Source organism: Pipistrellus hanaki (genome assembly GCF_964339955.1).
Source record: "Pipistrellus hanaki genome assembly, chromosome: 18".
Taxonomy (NCBI): Eukaryota; Metazoa; Chordata; class Mammalia; order Chiroptera; family Vespertilionidae; genus Pipistrellus; species Pipistrellus hanaki.
Window position 1 is genome coordinate 38,097,952 of NC_140520.1, and position 11,193 is coordinate 38,109,144.

General features: G+C 60.5%; 1 protein-coding gene across 1 annotated transcript; it reads right to left on the reverse strand.

Annotated features, from left to right (window-relative positions):
- Nucleotides 1-311: 311 nt before the first annotated feature.
- Nucleotides 312-7,988, reverse strand: LRRC52 (leucine rich repeat containing 52; the record flags this gene model as incomplete). Its single annotated transcript, XM_084865177.1, has 2 exons — nt 312-637; nt 7,367-7,988. 2 exons carry the CDS (start codon nt 7,986-7,988, stop codon nt 312-314), a joined length of 948 nt encoding a protein of 315 aa, XP_084721303.1.
- Nucleotides 7,989-11,193: the final 3,205 nt, after the last annotated feature.

An 11,193-nucleotide genomic window follows, 5' to 3' on the forward strand; every position in this document is an offset into this window, starting at 1 on the left:
AGTGTCAGCCTGTCACTGCCTCTGGTATTCCCCCCCTGGATTCACTCTATGCTGCAACCCTCCCTCCCCAGCTGCTCACCCCGGGAGGGCTCACCTTCATCCTGCACGCCCTGCCTCCCCCACGGAGGGCGGGCCAGGTGCTCATCACACCAGGCCCTGGGAGGCTGCCCCCGTGCTTCCAGACTTCTCTGCCATCAAAACTTTATTTACTAATAGGCTCCAGCCTCTCACAGCTCACCAGGGGTGGGGCGGGCGGGAGAGAAGGGGCGGGAGAGAAGGGGGGGGCCTGGAGGGCGGCCTGGGAGCCCGGCCTAGATGAGCTGCGGGAAGCCGTCCCGGCCGGACTCCGTCCTCCTCTGGAAGATGCGCCGGCTCACCTCCACGGGCTGCCCGTGGTCGTCCTCGTCCTCCGCCTCGCTGGACTTGCGCCGGGCGTTCTGGTAGACCACGGCGCACACGCCCGTGAGCCAGGCGGCCACCGTGCCCGCCGAGAAGATGCAGAAGCCGATGAGCAGCAGGAAGAGGTAGTCCAGCCGGTCCAGGTGCGTGATGCACATGTACCGCAGCGGGTTCCCCACCTGCGTGACGGGCCAGCCCGCCAGCTCGGTGGGCTCCACGCACGTGGCGTTCTCCTCGTCTGGGGGAAGAGCACGGCAGGAGGCGGTGAGCGGCGGAACCCCCGCTGCGGAGGCCAGAGGGCACCTGGAGGGGCTGCCTGGAGCATGGCTGCTCAGGGTGTGGGCTGGGGCATCACCTGGGCCTCGTCAGGCCCACCCAGCCCTCCTGGGCCAGGGTCTGCAGCCTCAGGACATCCCAGGGGCTCTGTGCACAGGAGGTTTGAGGAGCATGGAGCCCGGGACCGCCTCCTGCCCCAGCCTAGCTTCCTTCGGTCAACTTCTGGTCTGAAAACGGCCTTTGCTTCCAAAAGTCCTCAAAGATCCAAACACCACCACATAGCGGAGGGGGTGGACACTTAACCAGATGGCCATGGGGTGTGGACACTCCACAGCCCACCTTCATGTTCACCATCTTCCTCCCTCCCTTCCTCCCTCCCTCCTGGGGACCCAAGCTGTCTTTCTCTCCACACTTGTGCCTGAGCCCAGCCGGGACCACAAAGGCCACCCCAGGCATCACTTGTCTCCACGCTCTGAGACCAGGTTCCCGAAAGCCTGCTGTGCTCCCCGCGCCCTGCCTCCCCAGCAGGGGGACCCAGGCTGGGGGGCGAGAGCCATTCGGGGAAGCATCACAGGCTGGTCTCGTGGTCCACATGCATCGTCAGTCCTTTTTAGCAGCTGACTTTGCGGCCGCTGCTTCTCTGAGCACCTCCCTTATCAAGCCCCATGGACTTCAGAACAAAACAGGAAGAAAAAAAAGAAAAAAAAGCGAGGCCCGGGTTCAAGTCCAGACTCTCACGTACTCATTTTGTACACGTTAGTGGGATGCCCGGCTCTCTTCCCGAATCCCAGCCTCATCGTAGACGAGCAGAGAACGACACCTCTGCTGAGGCCTGGCGCGGAGAGCGGCCGGGGAGGGGCCGGGGACAGGCTGCTGAGGGGACTGCAGGCAGCACTCCATGGGGCTCACATCAGGGAGGGGCCAGGGCTTGAGCTAGCAAGGCTCAACACCATGCAGCGAGGATTGACCACCTTCTGACGACACGCTAAGGGGCGACACACGCTCTCTCATGGGATCCTTAGGACCATTGCACACGGGACTCTGTTGTCCTCGTTTATCCAGAAGGAGACAGACTCGGAGCTGGTTTTCCCTGGAAGGTTCTAGATGCCCCCGGAGGCAGGCAGCACGGGGACCACGGGAAGGTCTGGCTGAGCTGGCCCAGCGTGCTCTGCGGAAGGGGCGCCTCAGAGCCGGTGGGAGAGCAGCTCCCCGAACCCAGGGCGGAGCTCCAGACCCTGCAGGGGCTGCGCTCCTCGCTCCTCGCTCCTTGCTCAGGGAGGGGGGGAATCTGTGTTAGAGGGAGAAGCAGGGAAGACGAGAGAGAAACCGTGACTGGAGCTGACAGCAACCGGGAGGGAGGCTCCGGCCCGGCCCTTCCCTCTCGCCTCGGGGAGCTCGTCCCGGGGAGGGGCGCCCCAGGTGTCCACACACAGTCTACAAAGGGGTTCCTTTCCTTCCTCCCTCCCCCCTGTCACAGACACCTGGCTGCATCCCCTCCCAGGGAACCCCTCCCCAGCACACCCACGGAGGCCCTCCTGGAGGGGACACGGGGTCCTTGGAGGTGCAGGGCCCAGCGGCCACGGACAGGGGCGTCCAGCTCAGCCAGGACTAGGCCCTGGCCTGGCCACTCTCTCCCGCCACCCCGCCAGCTGGGGGCGGGCAGGAGGCAGCCAGTCAGTGATTCTGTCTCATCACTGATGTTTCTATCTCTCCCCCTCTCCTTCTCCCGTCCTCTCTAAAATCAATAAAAAACATTAAAAAATAGTAAAGCCACCAGTTCAGTGCGCATTTGTCGGCTTCTCCATGTGGTTCTGTCTGGTTTAGCTTTGTGTGTTTTCACATAAGTTATCAGATGCCCCGGAAGTTATAGCTGCCTCCTCCGGGACAGTCCCCCTTTCCCGGGAGCCTTCCTCCTCGTCTCAGGGGCTCTCCTCACACCGGCTTTGTTTGGCGACGTTGGAGGGCCGGTGGAGTTCCTTCGGGCCGGGCGTCCCCGTGTGTCCTCCCCACCTTTACGTTTACCTCCCTTGTTCCTGTGTGTGAGGTGCGGTCTGTGAGCAGCGTGGAGCTGGGTTTTTTGCTTTTCATCCAGTTCAGCGACCCATGGATTGTTCCTGTCCACCCTGCTCACTTATGTCCCTTTCCCTCTGCTTTGTTGCTTTCTGTTGTCTTATGTCATTTCCTTTTTTTAAGTTGTCCGTCCTCCCCCTAGTCTGTATGATGGCTTAGAGGTGATAGAGCCATTCGGGTGCCTGGTGTGTAGTTAGTTTTATAAACTAATCCTCCCCCGCCCCCCCCGCCCCCCCCCTCCCCCCCGGTAGTTTTAATTCACTCTGGGCTGCAGAGTGAATACGCGGTTTGTGAAGTGTCCCCTCCTGGCCCGCCTGGCCTCCTCGCCTCTGACCAAGGGCTACCAGGGCCGTGTGCACACGAGCACGCACGACTCGGGGCCTCGCTGGCAGCACACGCTCCACCCGTCCACGGGCCAGGGCATTCGCCCCAGTTAAAGCTCCGGTATGATTACAGTCATTAATGTTTAAATGCTTCCTGCCAATAGTTCCCAAGGAGACATAACCTGCCCCATTTATTTCCACGTGTAGCATGCTGCTCACCGGGGGAAAACCATGTGCCAGAACCTGATGCCGGGAAGCCAGAGTTTCTGGGTCGTGGGAGCCACACCGCCCCGGGGCCCCTCTCAGAAACCCGGCCTGAACCCCAGGGTTCCGAGAGGAGCCGCTTCTCCCCTTGGTCTGTGGAGGGGCCGTGGCGCAGCCCACAGTGCACGTTCCCCAGAAGGTACCACAGGCCTTCGTGCTGGTCCCTGGCTCTTTCCAGCGGCACCACAGGCTGCTGGGCCACCTCCGGTGTGGGGTGCTCTCCCCGCCCCCCCCCCCCCACCCTGAGGGAGACAAGGAGGCCCGGCCGGCTGCTCCGGTCACCGTCCCCTGCTGCCCTGCACATGGGGACCGAGGGGCCGTCCCGGGAAGCCTGGCATTGCTGATCTGGAGAATCACCCGGACCTTCCGGAACCGCAGCGGCCCCCCTTCGTTTCCTGGATTTTCTGGATGGTTTAGGTTTAGGGTCCTGGACTCAGCTGTGCGTCAGCCCCTCACTGCCCTCCTGAGGCGGCCGGGCTGGCAGCCGGAGGCAGCCAGGCCGGGTGCTGGTGAGAAAGTGGGGGCATGCTGGCAGAGCACTCGCCAGCCAGGAATGCCTGCTCCCAGCGGCTCCCCGCCCGTCCTGCTGGCTGCAGTCCCTGAGGGAGGGATTGTCGGTGGAGAGGGCAGGGCCCTGAGTTCATTCTGGAAATCCACGTTTTGGAGAGTCATGGTGACTTTCTACTTTCTGGGCTGAAATTGTCCAGTGACAGCAGCCTGGATGCAGGACTCAGATGTTCTCTGCTCCGACGCCCTCGAATGATGTACATGGACCCGAAGCAGCCAGGCCCTAGCCATCTGCCCGCTGCAGACATCCTGGGGGCTCCGTCCAGCCTCTCGGCGCTGCAGCCCAGCCCATAACCGAGCCGACACAGGGCCCTGTCCTGAAATGGTCCCCTCCCGCCCTGGCACCTGCTCCTTCCGAGTTCTCACCGTTTCTGACTCTCCCGTCACATCGCAATGCCCACGAGGCAGGCGTTTCATAAAATCATCACCACTAGCATCTCAGCGCGGGTCGTGCTGGAGCAGCTGCTGTGGGTCTGAACACAGGCCATGGCCACAGGGTCCCCAGAACGTCGCCGAGGCACCCCTGAGCCCCCCGCCCCAGCTCTCTGGTCAGAATCTCCGGACTTGGGGTTCCTGGCTGGTTAGAGTTTGAGAACCCTGGTTAAGCAGGCCAGGCCCTGGAGGAAAGCCCGGGGCCGGTGGGCGGGGGTTGGTGGTATCGTTCTGGTCAAGTAGAGGCAGGAAGACAGGAGGCCCCTGGGAGGGCGGACGTAGAGGCTGCCAGCTTCGTGATCACACCCCTACACGGAATGACCAGGGCCTCATCTTGACGGACACCCCCCTTGGCACCACCCCATCGAGGCGCAGCTGGGACCCTGTCTGCTGACCATGAGCTCCCTCTCCCTTCATCCCAGGGCACCTTTTCTCTGTTTCTGTCCTTGGGCTGCCAGCCGGAAGTGGCCTCAGAGGGCGTCTCACCCGGCTCCCGTACCTGAGCACAGAGGGACCTGGAGACTCAGAGAGAGCTTGGCATGTGGGCAGCGCGGGCACCAGCACTGTGCTCTCTGGCTGTGTTTTCTCTCATTGTGTCCCTAGGCGGTCTCCTTAGAGATGGGAATTGCGACTTCGTCCTCGGTGACAAAGGACCCCAGCAGCTGTCCACATAGTGAACATACGTCAGCGTGTGAGCTGAGTGGACTGCGGCTGCCCCATGGCAGTGGGTGCGTTGAACTTGGATGTGGGGAGGTCGCCATGCTGTGAGGAGCTGGGTTCGTCAGCAGCCTGGATTCACAGGGGTCTGGCCAGGGCAGTGGCAGCTAGCCGTTCCGACGAAGTGGATGAAGTAGATGGGACATGCCGTTCCTCAGCTGCACTGGCCGAGGCCCCACCTGGGCCCTGGCAGGACAGCTCGGGTCTGGATGGGCTCCCCTGTCAGCGCTGGGCCGGACCGTGGGGGTGGCCGGCAGGGGTGCGGAGGCCGGGTCCTTCTGCCCAGGGGCGTGGCATCCCGTGTGTGTCTGAGAGCACCCAGAGGCTCCGACCCGTCCGCGGGAGCACTGTCCGGAGAGCTCAGTGGCACCCCCTTCCAGCAGCAGCGATGGGAAATGAGAGTCCGGCCAGGAGCTGTCCTCTGCTGGCCTCTGTGCGTCTGTTCTAACTGCGAGCGCGCCCGGCAGCCGGCACACGACCGCGCCCCGCCACTGCTGGGGAGTTTGGGCTCCGAAAGAGTCCTGAGCTCTAAGAAGTGGGTGGTTTTCGGTGTGTCTGGTGACTAACTCGCCAGAGGGTCTCTTAGGTAAGACCTTTGGTGATAGCATCAACCTTTCGCTATTCCTACTCAGTGAGGTTATCATGAAGTCTGAAGAATGAGGCGCCCTCTCCAGCCGCTCTGGGTGGGGGTGGGGCGAGCTTGGCCGGCAGGTGACCGGGAAAGACGCATGTTGCCTGCCTGGCGCCTTTTGTGTGAGCACCTCTCCGTCCTCCCCTGGATGGACTTCCTTCAAGGTGCCGGGGTGAGCTCAGCTCCCTGCATTGCCCAGGACCCCTCCTCCCTCTCCCAGAGCTGGTCAAGGTGTAGGGGCACTTGTATCATTTGGGCCAGAAGTTCCTGTTGTTTTGTAGGGTCCTCTTCAAGGTCAGGGCCCTTTGGGGGACCCGAAGGGGAATCTGAAATGGCTAATTTCAGCCCCGAGGGAGCTGGGGTCGGGCAGATCCTGGGGCAGAGGGGTTCCCTCCACATCCCCAGGTTACACTACATGGGTGACTCTTCCCCCAGGCCATGTCTGCCCCACAGGGGGGCTGACCTCCTTGCCCTCGTCCCTCGAAAGCCACCTGCGTGTCCCCACCTGTTTCTGGAGGTGGGGCTTGTCTTTAGGTGAAGATTCAGGTCCAGACTCAGCAACAGCCACGGGCTCTGCGGGCCACGCCCAGCCCCTGGCCCAGGCGGGGGCCAGGCCTTGATCTGGGTTTAGGTTGTATTCTCAGGATCTGAACTCCCGTGTCCATAACTTGCCCAACACCCAGCTCAGTCCTAGGTAGGCTGGTCTGGAAGATGAGGGAGGAGGCACCAGGTGCCCAGGGGCCGTGGCAGGAGGTGGGACAGTGGATAGAAATCTACCAGGTGAGACTTTGCCTGTGACACTGACGTCTCCTGCTGGGATGGTGGGCATGCGAGGCCCATTCTCCCCATTCAGGCCTCCCCGTCTGCCTTACAGGGGAGCGCCTCGATGTCCTGTCAAAGCCTGTCCCCTGCCTGGCCCTCGCCTCTCTCACTGTCCAGGTGCCCATTTGCGCCCTCCTCGCCTATCAAACTCCGCCCTCTATACTCACACTATAGGATCTCTACTGCCTGTGAGAGTCTGAGGGTACTCAGATCCGGAAACATTGGCCACTGAGCCTAAACAGCTCCCCAGTGGAATACAGTGTCCCTGATTCCTCTGTCCTACTGGTCCTTCAGCATCTCCACACGCATTGTTTCATGGGGTCACGGTACCTCTGTATGTTTGGTAACATTATTGCCCCCACTTTATGGGTCAGGAGACTGAGGCTCAGAGAAATCGAGTTTCTCTAAGCAAGGGCAGCTAATGGGCAAGTGCTGAGTTTGGGACTAGAACTCAGCTCTTTGAATTCCTTATTACCTCTCCGGTCAACTCAAGGATGGCCCTGCAGAGCAATAAGAATGCTTTCAATCAGCTTCACCCTGATGCTGACCAGATCTTTTTTTGTTTCATCATTATTCTTTTTAAATATTTTAAAATTGATTTCAGAGACAGGGAGTGAGAGAGATAGAGACATTGATGAGAGAGAAACATCCATCAGCTGCCTCCTGCACGCCCCCTACTGGGGATCCATTCCTCAACCCGGGCATCTGCCCTGACCGGGGATCAAACCCGTGACCTCCTGGTGTACGGGGCGACACTCATCCCCCGAGCCCCACTGGCCGGGCTGAACGTCCTTTGGCTTCCCCTTTTCCAGGACTCGCGGGTCCGACTCCAGCACATCCTCCCGCACGCCCCTGGCGCCCTCACCTGGGTGGTTCAGATGGGACACAATGAGGTAGATGGTGAAGTCCAGGAAGGAGCAGTTGCACATCCAGGGGTTCTCACTCAGGTACAGGGTCTGCAGCGTGAGGAGGTTCTGGAAGGTGGTGTCGTCCACGGTCTGCAGGCCGGTGTTCCTGAGGTCCAGCAGCCGCAGCGAGCTGGTGTTGGCGAAGGTGTACTTGTGGAGGGCCAGCAGGCGCGGGTTGTGGGAGAGGTTCAGCTGCACCAGGTTGCCGAGCGCGGAGAAGCTGTACGGGGAGATGGAGCTCAGGTTGTTGGCGCTGAGGTCCAGGTAGATGAGCCTGAAGACACCGACGAAGGTGTAATCCATCACCTCGCTGATGAGGTTGTCCCGGCAGTCCAGGTAGACCAGGTCGCTGAGGAGCCCCAGGTTCATGGCTGGCAAGTAGGTAATGCTGTTGTTGTTCAGGAAGAGCCGCCGGGTGTTCAGGGGGATGTCCGGGGGGTACTCCGTTAGCTGGGTCCCCGTGCAGATCACCTCCTGGGCTTGACACTGACAGCTGGCTGGACACTTGGACCCCGACACCAGTCCCATCCCGAAGGAGAAGAGTAACCACCGGGGCCCTGGGCCTGAGGTGGAGGACATAGCAGGCAGCCCCGGGCGACCGCTCGCTCCTTCTACCTCCTGGGCCGGGCGGCCAGGCGGCCGGGCGGCCGGGCGGCTGTCCCTCCGAAGGCGGCACAGGGGCGGGCGGGGTAGGGGCGCCGGAAAGAACTGGCAGTCTGGCTTTGTGCGGAGCGATTTTCCGTTACAGGAGACGCGAACAGAAGCTGAGACGTGAGGCCGGCCCTGCGCTTCCCGCTGCCCAGCCAGGTGCTGGCTCCCGGGCTGCCGCTGGAAGCCTGCCCGCCTGAGAGGTCGCCCCCTTGCCCCTCGTCTGCAAGTGAAGGGGAGCCGGGCAGCCACGGAACAATGGGGGGCCAGTGGACCCCTTTGTGATGTCAGCAGCTCAGGGGACTGCCTGGCTGGGGAGCAGGCCCTGCCTCCCCGGTGTGTGTGTGTGTGTGTGTGTGTGTGTGTGTGTGTGTGTGTGTGTATGGGGGGGTTGAGTTTGGCTAAGGGGCTGCCCCTGGGGGCGTGGGGGCTATAGTAAGAGAGAGAGAGAGACAGACAGAGAGAGAGAGAGAGAGAGAGAGAGAGAGAGAGAGGGAGGGAGAGAGACAGCCCAGGCCAGCCCCCACGACAGAAGTCCGGTTACTCTGGGCCCCTGATCCGCGGGCAGTGGAGGGCGCAGGGAGGTCTCTGCTGTCCTGAGGCGCCTGAAGTGACTTAGACTCCTCCTCAGAGGGGCTCTCCCTTGGGTCCTGAGTGTAGAGGGGTGCCATTTTTGGGGTGCTGTCAGAGAAGATGGGGTGGCGGAGGCTCCGTAGAAATGAGCAAGGGCGCCCTCTGGCTGCTCTCCGTTTGCACGGCGCCATCTGCATTTGCGATATGTGGGTGCGCTGGTGCTTTTAAAACCATCTGCACACGTGTGAGCCCCTCCCCTCAACGCAAAACCTGAATGCGTTTTAAAAATCTGAGTGTGACGGTGTGAACCATCTCTTAGCTTCTGTGTTCTCCTAAGACTTTCAGCATCGTGAGTGCGTCTAGCGTGAGTTCATACTCCCTGCCTGCCAGCGTGGGAGCCGGTCTTGGGGCGGATGGCGGGAGAGCCCGTCTGGGTTAGAATGTGCCATCCACTCAGGAAAACAGGATTTCGTCCTTTAAAACATTCAAGTTGCACTTAGCTGTGATTGTTAATAAAGTAATGACGGCTATATTTAGCTTAGCGCGGTGCCTGGCCCCGGTGGGTAATAAATATTCATTGAGCGGCGGATGGGGGGACGACTCTGGTGGCTGGCTCCGTCTTGGGCCTCGGTGCCAGGAGAGCCATGAATAAGCTGGTGGATGCCGGGACAGTGGCCTGTGGCGGACGCCTGACTGTTTACTCACTCAGCATTCCTCGGTGAAGGCTGGCAATTAAGATGATGACTTGGGAGTGTTTACCAAATTGAAAGTGACCTTATTTAAGTATAGAAAATGCAAACACTTAACATAATGACCTAAACGATCATTGTGCTAATTGAAGCGGGTCCGTCTGCCTGGGGCCTCGCCCTCCCTGTGATTAACAGGGGCTCCCGCGGGACCTCCCGCGGTGGCGGTGGCGGGAGAGCAGCTGGCACAGGCGGCCGTGGTGCAGTGAGGCCCAGGCCCTGTGTCCTCGGGGCCGGGCCTGCGGGAGGCGGCGGGCGGGAGGGATGCTGTCCACAGCGCAGGCTGTCTCCTTTTTAAAAAAATTGAATTGAGCCCCAGAAGGTTTGGCTCAGTGGATAGAGCGTCGGCCTGCAGATGGAAGGGGCCCAGGTTCGATTGCAGTCAAGGGCTCAACGCTCAGTAGACGGTGTGCAGGAGGCAGCTAATCAATGATTCTCTCTCATCTAGCTCTTCCTCTTCCTTCCTCTCTGAAATCAATAAAAATATATTAAAAAATAAAATGTTGAATGTGTTGGGGTGACACTGGTTAATGGAATTATATAGGTTTCAGGTGCACAGTTCTATCACACATCATTGGTGTGCTGTGCTGTGTTCACCACCCCAAGTCTGGTCTCCTCCCATCACCATCTATCCCGCCTTCGCCCTCCACCTCTGGTGCTCTGGCGCTCCAGTGCTCGTCACGCTGCTGGCTGGCTCTGAGGATTACTCACTGTTTTGCTTACTCCCTGGGTTGTGTCTCCTTCTGATGGGAGCTGAGCGTGGCCGGACCTGCGAGGTTCTGAGTGACCTCACTGACCCCCACCTCTTTTCTCACGCCCTCTTCCTCTTTCCGCCTCTTCCTTTCCTTGGGGGGCCTGTGTCTCCAGGTCATCCCATTTAATTTCCAGCTCGAGAGGGTGGCCCTGGGCTCGGGCTTACCTGCCTGGCCACGTGGTTACAAGAGCTTCCGCTGAGCAAGGCCGTGGGTAAGGAGCGCACCTGAGGCTGCTGAGCACACGGAGGGCACGGGGCCGGCCGAGCAGTATGGAGCCAATGGCTGCCCGTGGGAGCGGTCCCTCCGCTGGAGCGGGCTGTGCTCTGGGTCCTGAAATCCGGGTGCCTGGGGTAGCTTCAGCTTCATCTTCAGACCAGATCTCGCCAACGTTTCTCATTTTGAAATTCACCTTTTTCTCTCTTTTTTAAATCCTCACCGAGGATATTTTCCCAGTGATTTTCAGAGAGAGTGGAAGAGAGAGGGAAATCCAGAGAGAAACATTGATGTGAGAGAAACACATTGATTGGCTGCCCCCTGCATGGGGCAAACCAGGGCCTGGGCCGGGGAAAAGCCTGCAACCAACGTATGTGCCCTTGACGGGAATCGAACCCGGGACCCTTCAGTGTGCAGGCCAAGGCTTTATCCACTGAGCCAAACTGGCCAGGGCTCATTTTGATTCTGAGTAAACAATTGTTCCCGGGAGGGTGGGTGGGCCGTCAGGGGAGAGCTGAGAACTGGCTGAGTCCCAGACTCCTGGGGGTCTTCTTCAAGGAACATCTCAGAGGCTTATTTCAGGGACCCGCTCTGGGCAGGTCCGGACTGGGCTCCTCGCCCAACAGCTCTGGGCTTTATTTTTCTCATCTTTGTATCCAGGGAGGCAGACTGGGTAACCTCCGACCTTCCTAGGACTTCTAAACTCCCGCTTGTGTTTGGGGCAGGTGTTTGGGGCCAAGAGGAGGGCCCACCCGTCCCTCTGGGCTCAGCACCACGGCCCCCCCCGTCAGGTGGCTGCAGACAGAACCTGCTCCCCAGCCAGCGGCTCCTGCAGCTTCAGCCACAGCG